Below are 22,007 nucleotides of genomic sequence, written 5' to 3'. Positions count from 1 at the left end.
ACTACCAAAGGTGCAACGGTAATGAGAATGACCTGAAGTGAAGTCTGCCAGCCTGGATGAAAGTGAAACACGATACAATCAAAATATCAAAACTCAAGCTGACCCGAACAAACGAACAAACAAAATCACGAACGAAATGATGCTTAATTCGCAAAAAGGGTCCTTTGGAAGACTATTCTGACGTCGGTCACCACGTGGTTTGTCCTGCACCGTAGTAGACCTGTTCCTGCGATTCATGCTCAGAAGTGCCAAAATTCCGTTGAATGAGAGAGACAAAGTGCAAAGCGCAAAGCCGATATAAATGATATTGCATGACATCAAAGGAACAATGGAGGTACGTTTGTATTGTTTTGGGTATGATACTACTCCGTCCTCTCCGCACCTGACTACCAATCGTCAAGCCCGCGAACACTTGGTCTTCCCATCCACATGCTTGTGCTGGCCACCATACTCCTGCACGATATATGATTTAAGAGATACCGTTTAAAGAGGCGAAGGAAGTAACATTCGTCTAGAATCTTCAATGTACTCCTTGACTCGGACTGCGAAGAAGACACATGATGAGCACAATCATTCGCCACCGTGATTCCAGCTTGAAAGAAGAGAGGCTCACCCAAGAATGTCACAGCCTCTCGTCCATCCAATAACCTATGGTCGTAAGTCAAAGCAACCACCATGATGGGTCGAATAACAATTTGACCGTTTACCACAACCGGCTTCTCCTTGATTGAGTGCATACCCAGTACAGCAGCTTGGGGCAAGTTGATACTGCATAGCAATATTGTATCAGCACAGTATTTCTCGTTCTTGACATGTGATATGAAGAACGGAACAAAGACTTACATCGGTGTACCGTAAAGAGATCCGAAGACACCACCATTGGAGATAGTGAAAGTACCTCCAGACATATCCTCAATACCCAACTTGTTGTCTCGAGCCTATACATATTTTTAACGAGATCAGCATAGAGCTCAGAGCCTTCCCCAGGATATTCGCCAAAAGCTAGAGTAGATTGAAATGCTTCACTCGCCTTTTTACCCAATTCAGCAATAGCTTGCTCAATCTCAATCAAGCCCATACTTTCCGCATTTCTCACAATCGGCGTAACGAGACCTTTGGGGGTAGCGACGGCGACCGAGAGATCCACGTAATCTCTGTAGACGATAGAATCACCCTCGATGGAAGCGTTGGCGGCTGGGATCTCCTTGAGGGCTAGACAAGAAGCTTTGGCGAAAGCGGACATGAAACCGAGCTTGACTCCATCAACCTTCAATATTTGGTCCTTGTAGAGTTTTCGGAACTCCATGAGGGATGACATGTCAATTTCGTTGAAAGTCGTCAAAGAGGCAGCGGCATTTTGAGAAGCCTTCAATCGGGTTGAGATAGTCTGCCTCATTCTCGACATCTTGACCTATTCACCATGATTCCATAAATCAGCTTGCCATTTTCCCCTCTCACTCGTTGCATCAGAGTGTCTCTGGGTTGGGGTTTGGAACGCATACTTACTCTGATTTCATTCCTGCTTCCTAGAGCTTTCTCCTGCTTAGCCCCCTCATCCTTCTTGGGTTTCTCCTCCTTCTTAGATGCGGGTTTAGGAGCACTCTCCTCTTTCTTAGGCGCAGGTTTCTCCTCAGAAGACTTATCTAACGCAGGAGCTTTTTGGTCTTGCTTTTGGTGCACTTCTTCGCTTGCGCCTTTCTCTTTGGCGGCTTCAGGAGCAGCTTGATCCCGATTACCCTCTTGAGCGTCTTTAGCTTCCGATTTGGCAGCTCCCGATGGTTGCGATTTATCTTTCTCAGAAGCTTCGCCTGATCCTGAGCCACCTCCCTCTCCCGGCTCAATCTTGAACAGGTCTTGTCCGACAGTAACGGTTGAGTCTTCCTCCGCAAGTAATTCAACGATCTTTCCTGCCATTGGGGCATTCACTGAAACGTCGATCTATGTGAGCCGTAAGCGTCAGCTGATTGGATGAACTCATCACAAATAGCTGAACGATGTGCGGCATACCTTATCCGTCTCAATGGTAGCTATCTCTTCATCTTGACTGACAGAATCTCCAACTTGTTTGCTCCATTGTTTCAGCGTACCCTCAGTAATGGACTCGGCCTGTCACGCAACGCAGAGAAGCAGTGAGCTTGAGGTCTCCTCGGACTGGGGAGGTCGATGCAAGCTCACCATTTGAGGTACTTTGACGGTTTCAGCTGTATACACCACATGTCAGTCAGCTGACAGTGCGCGAGAAATACAATAATTGCTCAAGTCCGCTTACCAAGGAGTAATGAGGAAGAGTGGAAAGCGGATCTGAAGATGAAGTTTTGTTGGGGTTTTATGGCGAGTCTGGCGCTGAATGTTATTCATGCCAACGTCAGCTTTGTGCTCGCAAGCGGGACTCGGTATCGAACACGTTCAGAGAGGGGATGAGTACGCACACTTGGGGTTTGGCTACATTACGAGCAACAACAAGAGTCCTAGCTCCAGATCGCGACAAGGCGGATCTGGAGGAAGAAGCGAGCATACGCGATGAGTTTCGGAGCATGTTGAAGCTGGTCCGGAGGTGTAAGAATAGTAGGAGAAGGACAGAGTCTTTGAATAAGATATCAAAAAATCAACTATCAAAACAGCCAAATCAAGTGAAATGACGCTGTCTGTCACTGTCACCGGAATCAGACCAGTCATATATGCCCGTTAAAAATGTGCAGTACCATACAATCACATAATTTAGTTCCGTCTAACTCGGCGTTGACACCGTCCAAATCCGACTACCACAACACACGCGCGGGACGGCACTCCCGTAAAATCAGAAGTCCACCATACGAGCAGGTAACTCAGATAAACGAGCTTCAACCCGTCAAACCCGTCTGCGGTGTCAGCATCAGCTAGAAATGAGCTTCAGATTTGGATGCACTTGACACTTCTTCTTCGAGAAGGCTCTGCGCGTGATACATGATCAAGCCTTCGGAAAGGTATGCCGGACAATGGTAGCACTATCGAGCGAGCTTCTACATGCATGGCTTGTCATCAGTCCTCAGTCAGACCGTATCATGGAAAGTCACCTTCAGCTTATATGCCTCGTGCTTGATATCTACAAATCGCAAATCTCCATTGTGATCCAGCTCCATCATTCCCCAATATCCGAATCTGTCTTCCACAGCTTGATGATCGTCGCCACGACTGACTTCCGCTGTCAGACGAGCAGGAAAGTAATCCGCCCAATTGACTCCGCCCAATTGCTTTAGAAAGATAATCAAGTCTTCCTTCTCCTCCTTCTCAACTTGACGAAACAATTTCCGCAGGTCGTATACCTCAAGTGTCGTCCAAGCATCATTATCATTTTCACCCGAGTCCGAGTCGCTCGTCCTTTTTAGTCGAGGCTTAGTCCTATTACACATAATCGCATCTAAGACCAGATCAATCAGACCCATCCTTCCCCGATTCTCGTCGTACAAATCTTGACCACCGTACACGTATTCGTCATCTCGAGTCAACCACTCGTGTATAGGATTCAAGGAGATGTACCATTTGTTGTTTTTGCCATGTATCACTTTCGCTATCCTGGGCGAACCAAATTCTCGATTTGACGTGAACGTTATGTGGTTGATGATCGTCTGCGTATCGTCCAACAGGCCTAGGCCATCTTGGTTTTCCAGACAATTGTTGATCGACATCGGGCCCCAGCCGACGAACTGTTCAATCACTCGTGGTCGGCATAAACGAATCAGCGTTGATCCGAATTCTTCCACGTCCTGAGTATTCTCCAGCTGATTAGACAGCATCGTCTGAAGCCCCGAAGCCAAATACTCCGTTCCCGAGAAGTGGTTTGTACTAATCCTTCTTGCATGATGCAGTTGACGCATACTCGTCATCCACCACCCAGCATCATACCCCCCTATCCTCAGACATTCAACACCATCTTGCCACACACTCTCCAGCCGACCGAACGTCAATGGATCGTTGAGAATCGTATGAGCCCTATCGCAACTATCGAGATCCCTTCTGCTCTTCTGATGGAAATTATCGTCCCATCGCCGCTGACCAGCCTCATCCAGCTTCTCATACAGGACATCGTCTGTTCCAGGTCCGAGTAGACTTTGTCGATGGGTAACATCGATCGTTCGAACATGTTTCAACAGGCGGATCTTCATGCCTCTCATGGATGAAACCCCTTCAAAGCATGCTGCTGGATCATCGATGATGGGGTTTTGATATAAAAGCTTGCCAGCAAGATCGAAGAAGCGCTATTACGTTCACACATCACTGTTAAAATCGCAACCCCATATGTATATGCTCATTCGCAGGCATTCGAGGCCGCTCGTGTCCGACGGCAACGCACCTTGTTCACCCGCATCATCGTTGTCAAACCATGCTGATGGTAGGCTCTTCGATCGCATCCTTGACCAATCTTGGGTACTGGTCTTTGCAAGCAAGTCAAAATGACGAGCCAGATGTCGTCGGGGAGGTCGACCATGGTGTGGTTGGGTTTGGATCGTGTCTTTCGTCCGGTTCCTTGAGAAAGACCAGATTCCTCGCAAAAGACCTGTCCAACACCCAGTACAGTATGTGTTTTCCGAGCTCTCCAGCAAACGCGCAGTCGAATTCGGGGAAGTGACTTCAAGACGAAAACAGAAGGATAACAGGTTTTGAGGATATTCGAGGTATCGGTGATAATCTTAGCCCTAGTACATACCATGCGAACCAAGCTGAAACCCGTGAGCCCTGAATCCCTTGGCCACTAGTGTGTTTCACTGAGTACTCGTGCAAGTGGTGAGCGATTCACATTCACACGTCTGCCAAAACACATCTGTGAGTCTGTAAGCTCCTCGATAGTGACAGCACTACCAGAAACGGAGCCCGTGACTGCCGGCACCGTGGACATGAGTTGAGGATTGTAAGTTCAGCTGTATGAGGATGTTTATTCGCAACTCTGCTGACGGTCCAACAGATCTACCGCTTACAATACATCACTGCTCTGAGGATTTTGGCGATACACAGAAGTCTAGTTGCCCCGCGTGTGCCGAATGCAACGATTTCAGTCATTACAAGTGGAAGAGAGAAAGGGTACCTAAAAACTTCGACTGATTTACAGTAAAGTACCGTATCTGCCCGGAGAAAGACGGTGTCTATTCGAGGATCTAAAAATCACCCTGAGTCTCGATACCGGACATTCGATATCCACAAGCTTTATACCTTCTGAGGTTAACTCTAGCAGACCCAGATGTCCAAAGCGCCTCACATACTGATCACTACCATAAGTCCCCTGGCCCACATTATTGGCTGATGGACTTGCACCCCTCAGCCGTGTGGGGTAGTCAGGCACTCCTGTATCTTCAGCAGTACCCCGCGATCAATCCAGCTCTATGGGAAGCTCTAGCAGCTGGCTCTGGGTAAGATGAATGTGAGAGTCAGGAAGGAGGTCGGACATGTCGAATATTACAAGTGTCGTCCAGACATCATCATTCCGGCTGCTGAAGAAAGTTTCGGTGGAGTGAAATCGAGATTCCAGACGTCTAGATCAAAAATCTGCGATGCCTTCTAAGATCATACCGATGATCTCATATTGAGTCTTCTCGTACGTGTACGCCTCTGATTTCGGAGTGTGTGTCGGCTGGATATACCATTCATTCCGCTTTCCCGGTACAACGATTGGGATGATGAGATGGTCATACTCGATCTGAAGATCATAGTCGATCTTCCAATGAGTGATGAAAGTATCGGTATTCTCCAGGATTCCATTCGCGCACGTCTCTGCCTTCTTCTTGTCGTCACCTTCCCCATTCCTCTCATTGCCATCATCGAATGTCCCCCTCTCATCCTTGTTCTCCTCATCGTTTTCTTTCTCGTGCGGTCCCTGAAGATACTTGCGATCGTTGATCGACATCGGACCAGCCATCTCGTACTGCTCAGTGCTCTTCGGCCTAAAAATCCTTAACAGCGATTCACCAAGAAACACTGGATTGACTCCCGTCTTGATCTTGACGTTAGCACCCTTACCCTTTTGACCTCGAAGTGCACGAAAGGTCAACGTAGATCCAAGTAAGCAGTATGCGTACGTCCACCATCCTCCATCATACGCACCAATCCTTAATCGCTCGATACCCGCTCCTCAGATCCCTGTCAAAAGACTCTGCACTTCTGGTCGGTCCAAATTTCGAGCGACCTCTGCGCAAGCTTCTTCGTCATTCTCGATTGTCACAGCGTTGTCTTCCACCCATTGCATAGGGTGCTGGCCCGTCTCAATTCCGGTATCGTCGCTGTACAATCTCGTTTGGAGATCCGTAGCAGTATCTCTGTGCGTGAAAGTAAGGGATCGAACATGTCGCAGTGATTTGATCGCGAACGTAGCATTCGGAGGCTGTTGATCCTCATTTGGTGTCATCCGTGGAAGAGCGATTGAGGATTATCGATGATTGGCTGGGCGTAGAAGAGAGATCCTGCTAGTTCGAAAAAACGCTATGACAGACAGTATTGATCCAGATCAATACCCCACCTCACAATTTGCGGACATACAGTGGGCTCGACGAAAGTGGGTACAAAGAAGAGGAACCGCCATGAGGAAAGACTTACCACGCTGACCCTCATCACAGCTGTCAAGTCTTGTTGATGAAACCCCTCGCGTCCACATATCGAACCTGCTTTCGGAGCGGGACGAAGCAAAAAGGTGAATATCGCTAACCACAGGTCGTCCGGTAAGTCGACGGCGTTTATGTTGACTTCTGCTCCGAGCATGTTGGAGTATGACGGCTGAGTATTGTATGATGCGAAAAGTTTGGCACGAAACGCGTTTTTACACTGTAAATGGCGCCTTTTTAGCACCGTTAGATCAACACTTTGGTATGACAGGTGCATATTTTTTTGGCCCTTGGGGTTCTTGAGGGGTGCAGCCCACAGTAAATTTCATCAATCTGGCATGCTGATCCAACGGCAGACGCCTAGACGGGCATCTTTGTTGCCAAAAATACGACCCCATACAAACCTTAAATTTTCACCACCATAGCTTCTGTGGCAGACACAACTTCACCTTTCAGAACATATACAGCTTCTACCCACTTTACGACCTCGCTATAAGCCCATGGATGATGTTGTTAGTAGTCGGGAGAGTGTGTCCCAGCGGAAAAATGAAGCGACTACCATACATAATTCTTGCTATAGAAGCCATTCAAAACACACATCTAAGGTGTAAAAACGCGTTTCGTGCCAAACTTTTCGCAGCATACAATAATACTTCAAATGCAAATGCAGAGGAGACTGCTAGATGTATATAGGTGAGTCGAAGCAGACTATGCGGATAAGACTGTAGGGTAATGCTGATTTCACTTGACGTGTCAGAGTATGCGCAACGGGGTCGAAGGACTGAACGGGGGCACCTTGCACAAAGAGGAAGAGGGAAGGGTTGATGTTTCAGGGGGCAGAGAACAGTCATTCATGCGTTGTACGGTTCCTGACTAAGCTACTAAGCGATCCGCACGAGCAACCTACAGCTTTCGTCAATGTATAATCCGAATGAAGCATAATGATCGATACATCGTTGAGCCATCGTCATGAGAATTGTATACCTCAAGAATCCTCAAAAATGTACGGAACTCTTTGCATCTCGCCCCCGAAACGAGCTCCACATGCGTCGCACTGCCCCTGTATTTCGTCTTCCAGCCTTACTTCCTTTATTCCCTTTTCTTCCACGCCTACGAATCTATCCATCTCCTTTTTTTTCCTTTCCCAATCCCACGCCATGTCCCACTCATTTACCAACCACCCCGATAAATACTTGTACTCTTCATCCAGTATCTGTTCATTCAACGCTCCGTATATGACTAACTCCGTTCCCGGACACTCAAAATCCAGAGGATCAAGTTCATATACCTTGCCGAAGAGCCATTGATACGTGCTTCCTCTATCTACGATCCAGTCTTTCTTACCCGTATCTTTCCTTCGCTCCCACGCTTCAGGCTCGATAATCCACCGGTTCTTGATTCCAGGTATGATAGGTATCGACTTGCATCCTGTATCCACAATCGATTTCGTTATATGTATCGTATAGCTCTTCAAATTCTTGTTGTCGGTCTTGAAGATTGAGTATGGACCTGTAAAGTTGTCAACGCAGATATGTTGGAGGTTCGGTGTATTGAGAGGTGAGGTGATCTCGTATCCGAATCTACGTCGAGGGGCAAGGTCTAAGTTTTCGTCGTTTTCCCGCTTGTGCGCGAAGACACTCCAAAAATCGTGAGAAGGTTTGTACCTCTCGAAATTGCTCGAGAAGAAATTGTACCCTGCGTCCCATCTTGAGTGTTGTGATTTCCCAAAAGCACCAACCGTCAGAGTTTTCAAATTACTGAACAACCCTATTTGATCCAGCCCATAACTCTTCGGACTAAATGTCGAGATCTTCCGGCGTATGGTCTCGAGCGATTGCTCAGATTGATAGGCCAGGTCCATGTCTCGCAAAAGCGTGATACCCGGCCACCGACTCTTGACTGGGAATAGCCCGGCTCGAGACAGCATCGGCCTGTCTATCTTACTTATTGGTGGATCGAGTTCTGATTCACTCAGGCAATGTTCAGGGACATATCCTATGTCCAGCCTTTGGGTGTATTGGAACAACTCCAATTTCGAATGTCGGTCTGGCGAGATTGGTTGGGAGAAAGTATGCGAAAAGAGTAATTTGGGATTAAGAGTGATTATTCTAACGTATAAGATCGGGGCTGCGATGGAATAGAACATCTGATTGTTTGATAAGTCAATGGACATCTTTAATGATAGACCCAGAATTTGTTTCGGTCCTTCTGTACAATGATTCGGACTCACCTTGTTCACCCTCATTGCAACAGTCAAATCATGTTGATGGAACTGCTTTGCGTCATTCCCCATCGCTCTCGGACCCATCTCTCTTCGTAAATTCCAGACGATCTTCTCCCAGATCTCTCTCAATAGAGTTGGGACCGTTCGAGATGGAGCGACAGTCACCTGGAATTCCGGTCCCGAGGGCGTGATAAGCGGAAAATGAGGTTTAATGGGAAATTGCAGTATATCATCTTGCGGGATAGATGGGAAATATTGCCTTCCCCGTGCCACAGCGAGCAGCAGCTTCAGCTGAGGAAACAGTTCGTAAGCATCCCTAAGCCAATCCGAAGTAGCATGGTGAGCTTCGTAGGGAAGCTCACTCGACGGGTTTCCTCCTCTCTTTTCTTAATGACCGGCCTAGAATCGCTAGCTCCCATATTCAAGTATTGCAGCCGTGATCTCCGGTAGGGCAGCAGGTCACATATCTCAGAAGTTCTTGAGACTGAGCGATATTGAGGTAAGAGGGGAGTCAGAAGCTAGAAGGCTGCTCATGAGTCCTTCAATTGATTGATTGATGGAAAGCTGTGCATAGCTGCATGTCCGGTCCGAGCGTCTGATTGATTATCGCGTGAAGTGAATTGAGTTTGAAGGATGACGTAACAAAGTAGAGTTATCAGCTTTTATGGTGAGTCAGGTCCGAGCGCTAATGGGGAAGATGAGAATGAAACACAAATCAAAGGAATAACGCACAGCCTCAACGTTCCTCACGAAAGCATCCAGTCAGCATATATCATGTGAGGATGATATTACCGAGTCCGTCATAATCAGCATTATGATCGTGCTCAAGCTCAACAAGCCATCTATAAGTGCAACTTGAACAGCACGAAGAGCACGAAACGCAACTCTATCATAATATACGATACGCACGACATTGGGTTGAGAACGGTTGATCATGGGTACCGGAGTATCGAAGCCTGTCGTCGAAAGGGTGAGTGATACATCACCATCACTCACTTCGTCAACGGCGTGAAATTTCTTGCAGTTATGCGAGTCAGCCGAACTCCAGGTACTGATTTGTGACTACAGGCAGCGGAATTCGTCAAGTCCGGGAAGACCCTACCGTATGCTATGTCCGGTGAAGATATATACTTCCACCCGATCAACCTCGTAGACTCTTTAGAACAGGAAGGCGAATCGCTCACATATTGCCCTGACGACCTCAACGAGAGAAGGGAGCTACCAGAATTACCGATCGAGATATGGCAGAGGGTCTTCGTACATCTAAGGAGGAAGGTGGGACCGATCAAAGAGAAAACGAGGAAGAGGGGTGATTATCACCAGCGAGATTTGGTGAATGCAATGCGGGTATGCCGAGTAAGTAGTATCGATCTCGACTCAGTATTTTTGGCCCTTTTCACCTGACATCTTCATCAAAGCCTGACGGACATATTGTTTTGTGCATTGTACAGAAATTCTACTATTTGGCAGCACCAGTACTCTACGCTCGAGTAGTCACCGATAAACCCCATCTGTTCCTCTACGGCGCCGCTGAGGAGAGTCTCGCTTCCATTCAAAGGTACAAACGCTGGACCAAGCTTGACCTCCTTCAGTTCGTCCATCGCTTGGACCTGATATATACATCGTTTCCCACCTGCAAAATCGACCTGCGCTTTCCCATCTCCGAGAGAGATAAGAAGAAATTCGAAGCGAAAATATTCAGATACGAAAAGGATAGCGAGGAGATCAGAAGAATGATACAGGATCTTGACAATTCCCAATCCGCCGTCCGATATATCCACTACTTCCGAGGACTGAGACGAACATACATGAAATCGAATACTCCCGTCATCATGGCCAATCTCCAGATTCTGACTACCTCACACCCTTCGTTCAAGTATGAATACGAACACGAAGCGCCGTTCTTAGACAGACCGTTTTACGGAATCAGCAATCCGAACAATAATGTCAATTGGCCACGATACACTCTACTTCCAAGCAAACTGGATCGATATACGCACAAGATCGACGGGCGAGAGAATTCTTTTAGCGCAATGTCAACCATCAATAAACGTTTACAATTCTCCTATGAATTGGCCAGATTGGCAACGCCGAAACATGTTTGTATGGACGATTCGGCAGGCCCGTACGCCTATACTAGATATGAGGGTCGATACGATAAGATCAAGCTTCCCCAGCCAGAAACGATAACGCTACATATTTACCCTAGATCCGTCGAGAAATTCATCTTACCCACTCGGCCTGACGCAAAAGTGTTCTTCAGGTGGAGGGTCCAGCCGTATATATATCAAGGATCAACAAGCCGATGGGTACTGGACACCCATGAATGGATCGTGTACAGTGATCGAAGGCAAAAAGCAGATTTCTTCTTGTGGCTCAGGCATAACCTGGGAGAATTCAAAAAATATCAGGAACTAGATGAGAAGACGAAAGCCCTTACGACTGTTGCTAAGAGTTTCAAGCCGGAACATAAGACGAGAATTGAGGTTTATGGAGTTTTGGGTAATATAGAATTGATCGATCATGGAATGGAGACTCTAGCGGAGGAGGGTTGGTTCAGCTTTGATGTTTGGTGGACTTACGAACTGAAAGTGTCTCAGCTGTGCGCCTTCTTGGATATTATCCCGGGAATAGGTGACATCATTCTGGTGGACGAAGAAGCGGGCCCATGCCCAGCTTGTCGAGTCAGTACGGATGGAATACGATATGATTAGGCTCAAATTCCTTTCCCTCATTCATGAATGGATCATTGGACGCTCTCAACAAGATTCTTGGGTGTGTTTGTATCGATATGAGACGATTTATGTCCCGCCTTTACCTGTTGTATATTATACTTGAAGTTGTACACCGTTGAACAAGTCTGACATGTATCTGATCATGTCAATGGTTTCACTCCACCTCCTGTCTGACTAGAGATTAAAAGACGTTCTTCAGATAGTCACATCCTTGCTTTATCCGTTTGTCCCCTTACTTGCGCTGAGCGATTTGCTTCTCTTCAGACAGCTTGGGTAAGAGCGAGCATCATGACAAGTGCATCAAAACGAGCTTGACTGACTTATGGATGCCAAGACACCGAGTGCGTTTGTGCCTGGCAAAGTGCACTAGCGGAATGGAGGAAAGGGATCAAGTCCGAAAGTGAACCGAACGCGCCGACGAGTATTGACTGACTGATCGGACTTTGCACAGCTTTGACATACTAGCGGAGTCAACGCAACCTACTCATCGCTTGGCTCCATTCGACGGGTCAATCTTTTAGCGAAGGACACAATAAGTCGTCGTGTCTTATCGAATAGATCTATTCAGTAGTCTCTCTGATCACTTATCAACTAGTTACTTTATCTAGTCCAGCCTTACGGCATCCTAACGAGATCAATCACTGCAAACTAAACAGTAGTCTACCTCTGAGAGGCAGAACATCATGTCGAAGTCCATCAACAGTCTGGAGCCGTCTCCAAAATCAGCAGCTCCAGATACGTCGCCAAAGCAGCTGCCATCCGAAGTATGGGGACGGGTCATATCGTATCTGCGAAGACCGATGGGCGTCAGAGGATCAGTAGGGAGGATTGACGATTATCATCAGCACGACTTGACTGTCGCCATGAGAGTCAACAAGGTGAGTGGAATGATAATTCTCGTGCTGCTAGCCATTGCATCAGTCCAGCCTCTTTATCGTACTGTTCCCTTCCCAGTCAAATCACGCTGAGAAATGACTGGATATCTACAGACTTTCCATCAATACGCCGGACCAATCTTATACTCCCGAGTCATCGTCTCCAACTTCCCGCTTTTCCTATACGGTGTCCCATCTATAACCCCTTCCGACTCTCAGCAGACCATCTCGAGTCCCGAGTTCCAGACGCGTAAACTTCGCTTGCTGACTCATATCAAGCGGCTCGATATCGCATATACTTCCCTGAGGACCAACTGCATCCTTGGAGAAAGTGAGAGCGAAACCGGTCCATTACCAGCTGCGATACTCCATCATCTGAATTTACCTGAAAGCGTAATACCAGCACTAACGAGCGATATCAACTTAGCGATGGAATCGCTTCTAGTCCCTCTGATGGGCTGGGCGAAATCACCTTTCGCACCGCTCCTCTTCCCAAATCTCCAAATTATAACTACTGGGGCTATTGGGGGTTATGAATGGGATATGTTTAACCCTAATTTCACCCGACTCAACTTTATCCCCGCAGACCAGTTCCAGATTAGCTTAAAAGCACGAACGGAAGAGGAGAAGCTCAACCCGGAACGGAAGTTATCGACAATACATCATCTATTCAAACAGCTACTTTTCGGTCGATACCTCACCGCAACCTCGCGTCCCAAATTCATATGCAACTACGTTTCTTCTGGTCCGATGACTCCGATATATAATCGCCATTTCCCAAATGATCATCTGATCCAGACACGCCATTCCCTCTTAGACTCCGACGAATATCTCCGAACATTGCCTGAGGTGTATACGACGCACTTGTTGGAACAGATTCACCGGGGAGTATGGATACACATCGCCGAAGGAACATTGAATCGATGGATCGTAGATCCCATCTTCCGGACGTGTAATGCCCAAACTCAAAGTCTGGTCTACACGTATATTCAGAGTCAACTCGTAATGCGTCGCAAGATCTCGCCGAACTTGAATATCGATAAGGGCACGAAAATTGAGATATACGGTATAAGTGATCCGACGATGCTGTATAATGCCATTGGACAGCTGATGGGAGGACATAGTAATACGGTGGCGTACTCTCATGCCGAAGGGATGGACACGCTGAAAAGGTATCTTGGACTCGATAGTGGGCTGGATGCGGCTGCGGATGCAGAAAACGATGGTCATTTATGTGCTGAGGTGGAAATTATGAAAGGTGATGCGCCACCCTGCCCAGCTTTGTGAAGGGAACCTTCTGGAGACTCTCTAGAATCATGATTAGCAGTACTGTATAATCTGGAGACCGAATTATTAAGGATTGGTCACCAACGCGTGTATCCCTTCAATGCCGTACGCACTGCTTGACAATCAATGTCATGATTCCACTTCACACATACAGCCAGTGATAAACCTGTATTCTGCACGCTATATGCTATATGCTACGTACCATAGGTCCGTCCTTCAGCGACTAGACTTTTCCTCACGACAAGTGGACATGTCAAGTGGAGGTCCGAGCGTCATGATGATCTTTGAACGCGTCGCGTCAAGCTGCACCAATTCGACATGATCTCGAAAATTAATTTGTTATCTTCTGATAAGTGAAAGATAGATAGACGGGTTCCATTGTGTATAGTATAAGACCAGCCTGATGTTTATAGCCATCATCGGTACGCCGTCTTCCGGTAAGAATACTGTGTTGCAGTATCTCGAGCGGAAACATAGGTTCAAGCGGGTAAAATTCGATTCGAAGGACAAGGATGACCAGGCTCAAAGACTTGTGAATGGATCTAAGATTGTAAGTCTGAGTGTTCACGCCGACATACCCATCATCCTCCCAGAATGAATGGAAGATCCGGCACAATGAGAAGAATCGGGCTGCTGGTGCTGATGAGATTCCATAGAACGGTAATGAGCTGGATAAGCCGATGAACGGTCTAAGTGTATCGTCTACGACTACGCCAACTCCTGTGAGTCAGGACTACAACACAGTCATATCCTGTTTGATGTCCGCTTGAGTGACACTAATTCTGAGCACGGGATCAGTCTACGCCCCTCGAATCTCCATCTGACTGCTCAAATCTTACATTCACTTCTCGAAATACTCTGCTCGATTATATAACACGCAATTGGCTCTCGAATCATGTGACTACCGACTTGACCTCTTTCGACGATATCGAGCCGTTCGTGAAACGCCCGTTTTTCCTGTGCGTCAGCGTAGATGGTCCCTTGTTAGTCCGATATCAAAGAGAGAGGATACGGTGAGTCCGTCCTATATTCATTGCCTTCTCTGCGTCTCCGCAAAACCCAAAGAATGACTAAAGCAGGTATTCAGCAGTTCACCAACTAAAATCTCGCTCGAGCAATTCATCGAATCTCACGATACACTACTCAACGGCTCTTTACCCTCTTTACCCTCATCATCCTCATCCTTGGCAAATGGCTCGCAATTATCGCTCTCCCATCATCCTCAAACAGATTTCAAGCGATCACTGACCCTCGCTCAAATTTCCATCTGTAATAATTTCCCGACTGTCGAAGCGCTGGAAGGATATCTTGATGAATTGGATTTAGTGGACCAAGAAAGACTCAGGCCAGGCTGGGATACTTATTTTATGGTGGGCTGTTTACTTTCTCCCTCATCTCGATCTAATCCAATCCACTCGAACACCTATAGTCAAGGGCCAGGGTACGGATTTAGCAAGCTTCTCCCGTGCTAACCGCTTGTATATTATACTTTATCATTACATGGATAGACTCTCGCTTCGCTAGCTTCTCATCGGTCAAACTGTATGAAACGCCGTGTCGGAGCACTATTAGTGCGCTCAAAGAGGATATTGTCGACGGGATATAATGGCACACCGAGAGGGACGAGGAATTGTAATCTGGGGGGATGTAGGAGATGTAATGGTTCTGCGAGGGGTGGTGAAGCCTGTGAGTCGAGTCGATTCGTATCGACTACAGCGTCCCACCAAGCTTGAATCTGTCTCGGGCAAAAGCAATTGTTCTCTGCCATCCATCGATGATTCACACTTACACCTATACCTCATAGTGGACGAATGCCTGTGTTTGCATGCCGAGGAAAATGCTTTGTTGGAAGCTGGAAGAGATCGGATAGGCGACGATTCTGTAATCTACTGTAATACGTGAGTCTGACCCTGTTCTCCCCTCTCGACACACCTCACGCTGGTTAGCCCCTCAACTAAGACGTATGATTTTGTTCGTTCCACTTGTCAATTTGGTCTGCTGACCCCCATAACCATTGGAATGTAGTTGTCCGTGTCTTCGATGTTCAGTGAAGATTGTCCAATGTGGTGTACGAGAAGTAGTGTATAATCAGAGTTACAGTATGGACGAGGCTTCTGCTGCTGTGCTCAAGGAAGGCGGTGTTATCTTGAGGCAATTGCATATGCCTGGTCAGATATAACGGCAAGCAATCGAGGGACCTGTTAAAACTGGTCATTCGTGATCCGTTACGATGATCCATAGCCATAACCCATATTTGTAAATGCATACAACATTTGTATTCATCATTCAACCAGATCAAGCATTCGCACTCATCAATGAGATATTTTCAGCGTTGTCCGCTATATCCAATCTCTCTTCCCTGAGATAATTCCACACTCCCTTATCACCCTCCAGCCCACCCAAAGTAGCGTTCAACACTAAAAACGTCACATCCCCATTCCTTCTGCTCAACTCCTCATACACATCTTTCGCCATTTGCTGTAAGTCCTCTTGAGCCTTCTTATCGAGGAACGGTCTTGACACCAGCAAAATCTCCCAGATCACACTATCATCCACCGGGACTTCTTTCAATATAAAAAGGATGATCCCCAAGATCGATTTATGTAATTTACGAGAAACACTATATTGGTCCATTCCAATATCCACGTTGATCCCAGAACCACCGGCAGAAGAGTAATTGCGATGTTTGGACATAGCAGATTGTTTATCGCTTTTCCACTGATCTGCCAAGATGACCTTGATTCTTGGCCAAACATGATCCAGTACTCTCTTACTCATGAAATCCCCTACTTCTTCACACATCTTACTTATACTCTCCAGTGCCGCCACTTTTATATACGGCTGAGTATCGTCTAAACGATTCAAGATCGAATTCCAGGAATCGTTGAGGAGCGGTAAAAGCTCTTTCTCCCTATTTCCTCTAGCTAGGACTTGTGTGGCGTTCCCGATGATCGAGAGGATCTTGTATCGCAAAAAGGGGGAATTGTGCGTCAAGAAGTAGATTGACTTGGTGAGTATACGTATACACACTTCCTGAGTCCTTGTCGGTGGAACCTCTTGTTCTTCCTCGACTTCGACTTTGGGTTCTTCACCCTCCTCCCCATCCCCATTGTGCTTTATGCCCTCTTCCTCGTCTTCGGTGGCGTCATTTATGAGATCCGCTTTGCCCCAAGCATGTTGAGGTGCTCTTTGCAGAATCTCTTGCACCTCCGCTTTTCTCCTATTCTCTCGATCACTATACCATCCGAAGAACTGCTCGAAGTCATCTTTTAGATTAGGCGGTTTCTCAACCCTTCTGTTCTCGTCTAGATGCTTCTTTCTTTCCGGCGTGATGCCCTGCAAAGCAATCTCATCATTCATCACCTCGATAAGCGTTCCAAGGACAGCCAGTAAGCTGCTTGCTAAGGCTTCATACCCGTGATAATCGTCTAAAGCATCGAAGATCTCGTCCACCAGATCATGCACCATCGGGACGATGTCCGGTCCAACCAATCTGATCATAGCTATCAATACCAGCGGAGCGTTTGGGGATAGCTTGGCAGGCAGTAAATGGAGAGAGACGATGTTGATCACGTAGTCCACATTATCGAGGACCATGTTTTGAGGACTTGCATAGCCGACGTTGTACGAGATAGTATGCAGGGCGATTGTAGCGTATTCTCGGATGATGGGTTGCGGTGAGGCGAGGTGGGATAGGATCACATACAGTGAAGTGAGCAAGAGAGGCCGGAAGGATGATGAGAGGATTCGGGATGTCAGAGTAAGTGTTTGAAGGGAGAGGCAAGTGAGGAGTGATCGCTGAGCTTGGTTATGCAATCGGCGCGTCTCTCTGGATGCCTGCGTGTTGGGTATCGGCTTCTTGTCTAGGAGGGTGGTGAGCGTATGAATACCCTTGGTGCGTTCGACAGGCACCAATGCTTCGGCATCGAGATTATCCCTGTAATCTGGCTCTTCTTCGTCATGATCATCTCGTTCTTCGTCATCGTCCATAGAGACTAAGATTTTGACGGTTTCCCGACTCATCTTACGGACTGACTTGCTGATTCGCCCATCCACACCATCCAATTGAGCGGTCGCTATGCCTCCCAGCAGTCTCTCGCAGACCCAGATAGCCGAGACTGATTTGGCGATTTGCCTCCTTTTGTTGGCTTTGGCGAACAGCATGAAATATTCTACTGAGTGCAAGGCAGCTTCACCACCAGTTGCACCGAGTGATTGCAGCATCTCTCCTAGACGTTTTGCAGTCCGTTCAGACTCTATATGCCGAAGAGGCAAATGGGGAAATGTGTGATCCGATCCCCGAGGAGCGTCGTTGTTGTTCAGGAGAAGGGGTATGACTGAAGACGAACTTCTTTGCCAGCCAATCTGGCCCAGTCTTTCTGCCGAACTTGCAGTAGACGACCATCCACTGGGTCGTCCGAATTCAAGACAGTTTAAAATGGACCAGCTCCACCTCTCGACACCACCTTTTGGCCCCAAAAGATCCGCTATTGCTGTATTGCCTGGTCGGTTTCCCTCTCGGTCGATAACCAGAGCAGAAGCTTGTGAGATCGCGACAATGATATCTGTCGCTTCATCGACCTTCTTATCTTGCTCTGAAAGAACTAGTCTCGGCAAAGCATTGATAGCGTTATTTAGGATATCCAGCAGCGTGGTATTGAGTGACAGATGGTCATTCTGCAGCAGGATATTCAATCTATGTTGGGCGTCGTGGCGAACAGACTCGAATCCGTCTTGCGAGAGTGAGAGCAAGGCAGCGAGGCATCGCGGCTGCAGATCAGAGAGGGATTCATGACATATCTGTATGATCGAATAGGAGAGCGAGATGACCGCACGTCGAGCAAGATCTGATGTGTGGCCAGACAGGATGGAGAGAATCGGTGGTATAGCATTTAGCAGTTGTGTTGAGGTGAAAGAGAGATACGACAATGTGAGAGGGGGAAACGGATTCGGTGAAGGCCCTTTGGACGAAGCGGAGGAAGTTGGAGAAGGCGGCGTTTGTTGATCAGGCGGTATAGCTTCGGTCGATGTCCATTCTTCCGCCAGTTGACTCAGATCATCTACGACCGGTCGGAGTAATCCTAAATCTCTTAGACCAATATCACTGAAAGTTGAGGTAATGACGTCTTCAATCAGCCCGAGAACAGATTGAGCTACCTCCCCCTTCAAGTTGTTTCCCGCCTGTACTATCTTGGCCATCGAGCTGATTACTCCCGGCAATATGGCGGCTAGCACCTCCAGCTTTCCATTGAGGTAGGCCTGGATAAGCTGTCGAAGAAGTTTGAGAGAAGCTAGCTGAAGCTTGTGGAATGGTGATTGGGGAGCACTTGTTTCTAGCAGGAATGTGATGGTTTGGAATAAGGTAGGTAGTAAGGGCGATCTTGAGGTGGCTACCTTTTCAAGCATTGATGGTGTTGGATGGGGTAAGCCCTCCTGTTCAGGGGGTGTGGGTGACAGCAGAGCGGCAAGTAGGAGAACAGCTTGATAGTTTATTTCCTGATTGGGTTCTCTTTCCTTCTCCTTTCCTTTACCCTTATCAGCCTTTCCAACGGCTTGGTTCCCGACAGCAGCAATGGTGAACCTCCAAAGCTGCTCCCAGGCTACTACTTCCATCCCTCCTTCACATCTTCTCCAAGCCGTCGTGGTGCGTTCTAACAGCCTGAAAGCCGACTCGAGGAAGTTGTCGGGTAAGGTAGAAGGGTTGGATTGGCGTAATATCGAAGTCAGTGGAAAGAGGATGTAGTTGATGACGGCTGAATCAAGTGAAGTCTCCGGTTCGCCGGACAGCTCATGGGTCAAGGTGTCGATCAAGCGGGCATGCTGGGAATTCTTGGTCGGGGGTTGGGCAGCTATAGCCATCAAGGCTACGCACGTCGGTTTGAGCTAGTCAAATCAGCTCTATGCCGCTTTGTCCATGTGAACAAGCTCACCTTTCGAAATGCCTCCAGCCTAGCCATTCTGCTCGCCACACTTGATGGGGTCATAGGACTCGCATTTCTCGAAGACGACATGTTCGAAGACCGCGTACTTGACGATGTCGGCACAGGCATCCTTCCTTTGTCGGTTGTGCTCAGCGAATTTGAGCTGACATTCTTGTGAAAGTGTGTGTCTTTTGGTTCCTGGAGTGAAAGGCAGTGCGGCGGGTGACCCTCTCTTGATGCTCTAGATCTTTTCTGAAAGATTGGTGGAGAATAGGTGACAAGTACAGGCTTCGAAGTGGTTTGTAGGTTTGTACCATTCTCTTTCAGACTGTTCAGGTGGAGGGCAGTCGATTGGAATAATTTGATCCCGCCTTCGCCTGCGACGCTAAATCGATCATCCAGCTGGAGTCTGCATCGGTGCGTCCTTGATAGCTTATACCCAAGCTTTGATCGCATGACGAGTCTTCATATGATGAAGTTGTCGGCTGATTGATGGAAACCTATCATAATATGGAGACACTCGGTCTCTCGGTCGGAGTCTGATGGGTGGTTGGCGGCGATCGGATCGCCTTGCGTTCTAAAACGTGGATGAGCTTGTGTGTGCGTGGGGATCAAGGTGCAATCTGGAAGGGAAGAGGATCATATCGGAAACCTTGAGCTCAAAGACTGACCTATGTTAATGTCTCTTATCATATCCCCAGCATGCACCAGTACACGAATTTAACTCTTCATAAACCCCATTGGCATACTGAATATCACGGACACTGATTACACTGGAAAAAATGATGTCCCCTCTGCTTATCTACTTTCTCGCAGCGTTGGCCATCGAGGTGGCCAGAGCGGACGAGCTTTTCATAGGATGTTTCTCCTATCCCGATGTCCTCGGTGGTCAACAAATGGAGTTGATGCCTTCTTCAGACATCAGCTGTTTCGTGAGTCTTCTCAGTCCCATACCGTCGTCTCCCCAAGCCAAGCGTGATTCATGCTGAAAAGGGTTCAACGGCAGAATCATTGCATTGCCTCAGACTGGCCCTACGCGTTTGATCGCGTCGTACCTCGAACTGATGGTGGAGTGGACAGATACTGCTTGTGCAGCGTTGAAGCTCCTTCACCTGAGTCCATGGTCGGTAATGCAGATGCTTGTCGAGCCAATGATCCTTCCGTCGTCACCGTAAGTCAGGTTCAAAGCTGCATCGAGACCGCATGAGGAGGATTAGGAGCGCTGCGAACTGACGGTCGTTCTTAGGTCACAGCCAACGTCCCACGATGGCGATGGACCGACGACTTAGACAGGGTATGCTGGGGCGTAAATGGCGGATCCCCTTCACTTTATCATCCAGTCAACAATGCCGTGGAATGTATTGGTATCTGCACAAGATATGCGTTGGTGGTTTACAAAGATGATGGAAGTCCTCCTGGATGCTGGTGCGAAGGGTATAGATGGTGGGAGGAGACTGCTCCAGTGACTTGCGGATTCAACGTTGCTTTCACCTACGAATATAAGTTCTGGGAAACTCAGCCCTCAGGAATCGCCAGACGACAAGCGAGAGCGAAGAGGCTTTTGGAGGAAAGGAAAGATACATCACTCTGTCCTGGTGGGAAGACAGCTTGCAACATCTTGGATGGGGATGGTCTTAGCTTCGAAGTGAGTTCATCATAATCCATCCATGATAGTGACCCTTCGTGCCTCCTTTCCTGCGTTCCAAGCCTCGCCTGCCCTCTCGCTTGTTCCAGACAACCTGAAAGCTTGCTAACATAGTTGAAACCTGCATAGTGCATCGACACAGATGCAGAGCTGGAATCATGTGGAGGATGTCTGTACGGCGAATTTGGTACACGATGCCACACGAACAAACCATCTGTGACCGGAGTGGAGTGAGTGGCAATCCCCTAGCACCCGTCTTCTCAGTTGGCATACTGACTCATGCGTGATTTAGCTGTACGTCACTTCCCGGCACCACATTGTCTGGTGTTACATGTGCGGCGGGACAGTGCGTGGCATTAAGCTGTCAGGAAGAATATGATCTTCGTGATGGTCATTGCTTCTCTGATGGGGAATAGGTTTTTCTTCCCATAATTCTTTGCTTATGCATCAATTCGGCTATTTTGGTGAAGGGGGCTTTGCAAATCTATTCATCTGAAATTGTGATTGATCGGCTCCGCGCTCAATGTGATCACCCTTAAATCGATGGTACCTGGACACACAAGCGGGGAGAGGATTTTTTTTTCGGTTCTCGATCAATTGAAAGATCAGTATCATTCGCAAAGCGACGAAAGACCTCGACAATTCCCGGAACATCGTCTGAAGAACGGTATATTCTGTATGATGCCAAATGGATGCATCCTGATATCGCTTCAAGTGCTGAATCACCGATTATCCAGGCCTCCAACCCAAGAAG

At 47.7% G+C, this 22,007-nt stretch overlaps 10 protein-coding genes across 10 annotated transcripts; 4 read left to right on the top strand and 6 right to left on the bottom strand.

The window, feature by feature from the left end:
* Positions 1-483: 483 nt before the first annotated feature.
* I303_103919 (uncharacterized protein) lies at positions 484-2,536 on the bottom strand (the record flags this gene model as incomplete). The annotated part of the gene is made up of 9 exons (XM_065968868.1): positions 484-542; positions 614-768; positions 844-938; positions 1,031-1,411; positions 1,507-1,938; positions 2,008-2,106; positions 2,176-2,201; positions 2,270-2,343; positions 2,430-2,536. The coding sequence occupies 9 exons, from the start codon at positions 2,534-2,536 to the stop codon at positions 484-486; spliced, it is 1,428 nt and encodes a 475-aa protein (XP_065824940.1).
* A 493-nt stretch (positions 2,537-3,029) lies between these two features.
* On the bottom strand, positions 3,030-4,465 carry I303_103918 (uncharacterized protein; the record flags this gene model as incomplete). The annotated part of the gene is made up of 2 exons (XM_018407250.1): positions 3,030-4,235; positions 4,331-4,465. The coding sequence occupies 2 exons, from the start codon at positions 4,463-4,465 to the stop codon at positions 3,030-3,032; spliced, it is 1,341 nt and encodes a 446-aa protein (XP_018264058.1).
* A 1,044-nt stretch (positions 4,466-5,509) lies between these two features.
* Positions 5,510-5,887, bottom strand: I303_103917 (uncharacterized protein; the record flags this gene model as incomplete). The annotated part of the gene is made up of 1 exon (XM_018407249.1): positions 5,510-5,887. One exon carries the CDS (start codon positions 5,885-5,887, stop codon positions 5,510-5,512), a length of 378 nt encoding a protein of 125 aa, XP_018264057.1.
* Positions 5,888-6,100: 213 nt separating this feature from the next.
* On the bottom strand, positions 6,101-6,723 carry I303_103916 (uncharacterized protein; the record flags this gene model as incomplete). Its single annotated transcript, XM_018407248.1, has 2 exons — positions 6,101-6,349; positions 6,562-6,723. 2 exons carry the CDS (start codon positions 6,721-6,723, stop codon positions 6,101-6,103), a joined length of 411 nt encoding a protein of 136 aa, XP_018264056.1.
* An 828-nt stretch (positions 6,724-7,551) lies between these two features.
* Positions 7,552-9,209, bottom strand: I303_103915 (uncharacterized protein; the record flags this gene model as incomplete). Its single annotated transcript, XM_018407247.1, has 3 exons — positions 7,552-8,712; positions 8,797-9,081; positions 9,153-9,209. 3 exons carry the CDS (start codon positions 9,207-9,209, stop codon positions 7,552-7,554), a joined length of 1,503 nt encoding a protein of 500 aa, XP_018264055.1.
* Positions 9,210-9,724: 515 nt separating this feature from the next.
* I303_103914 (uncharacterized protein) lies at positions 9,725-11,504 on the top strand (the record flags this gene model as incomplete). The annotated part of the gene is made up of 3 exons (XM_018407246.1): positions 9,725-9,760; positions 9,859-10,146; positions 10,242-11,504. The coding sequence occupies 3 exons, from the start codon at positions 9,725-9,727 to the stop codon at positions 11,502-11,504; spliced, it is 1,587 nt and encodes a 528-aa protein (XP_018264054.1).
* A 704-nt stretch (positions 11,505-12,208) lies between these two features.
* Positions 12,209-13,687, top strand: I303_103913 (uncharacterized protein; the record flags this gene model as incomplete). The annotated part of the gene is made up of 2 exons (XM_018407245.1): positions 12,209-12,403; positions 12,515-13,687. 2 exons carry the CDS (start codon positions 12,209-12,211, stop codon positions 13,685-13,687), a joined length of 1,368 nt encoding a protein of 455 aa, XP_018264053.1.
* A 403-nt stretch (positions 13,688-14,090) lies between these two features.
* Positions 14,091-15,866, top strand: I303_103912 (uncharacterized protein; the record flags this gene model as incomplete). Its single annotated transcript, XM_018407244.1, has 7 exons — positions 14,091-14,237; positions 14,344-14,409; positions 14,486-14,700; positions 14,778-15,057; positions 15,196-15,373; positions 15,492-15,585; positions 15,713-15,866. 7 exons carry the CDS (start codon positions 14,091-14,093, stop codon positions 15,864-15,866), a joined length of 1,134 nt encoding a protein of 377 aa, XP_018264052.1.
* Positions 15,867-15,982: 116 nt separating this feature from the next.
* On the bottom strand, positions 15,983-19,737 carry I303_103911 (uncharacterized protein; the record flags this gene model as incomplete). Its single annotated transcript, XM_018407243.1, has 2 exons — positions 15,983-19,570; positions 19,618-19,737. 2 exons carry the CDS (start codon positions 19,735-19,737, stop codon positions 15,983-15,985), a joined length of 3,708 nt encoding a protein of 1,235 aa, XP_018264051.1.
* A 653-nt stretch (positions 19,738-20,390) lies between these two features.
* Positions 20,391-21,669, top strand: I303_103910 (uncharacterized protein; the record flags this gene model as incomplete). The annotated part of the gene is made up of 5 exons (XM_018407242.2): positions 20,391-20,540; positions 20,615-20,779; positions 20,855-21,253; positions 21,383-21,483; positions 21,546-21,669. 5 exons carry the CDS (start codon positions 20,391-20,393, stop codon positions 21,667-21,669), a joined length of 939 nt encoding a protein of 312 aa, XP_018264050.2.
* Positions 21,670-22,007: the final 338 nt, after the last annotated feature.

The sequence above is a fragment of the Kwoniella dejecticola genome, chromosome 4, assembly GCF_000512565.2.
Source record: "Kwoniella dejecticola CBS 10117 chromosome 4, complete sequence".
NCBI lineage: Eukaryota > Fungi > Basidiomycota > Tremellomycetes > Tremellales > Cryptococcaceae > Kwoniella > Kwoniella dejecticola.
This window is presented reverse-complemented; position numbering and strand designations above follow the sequence as displayed.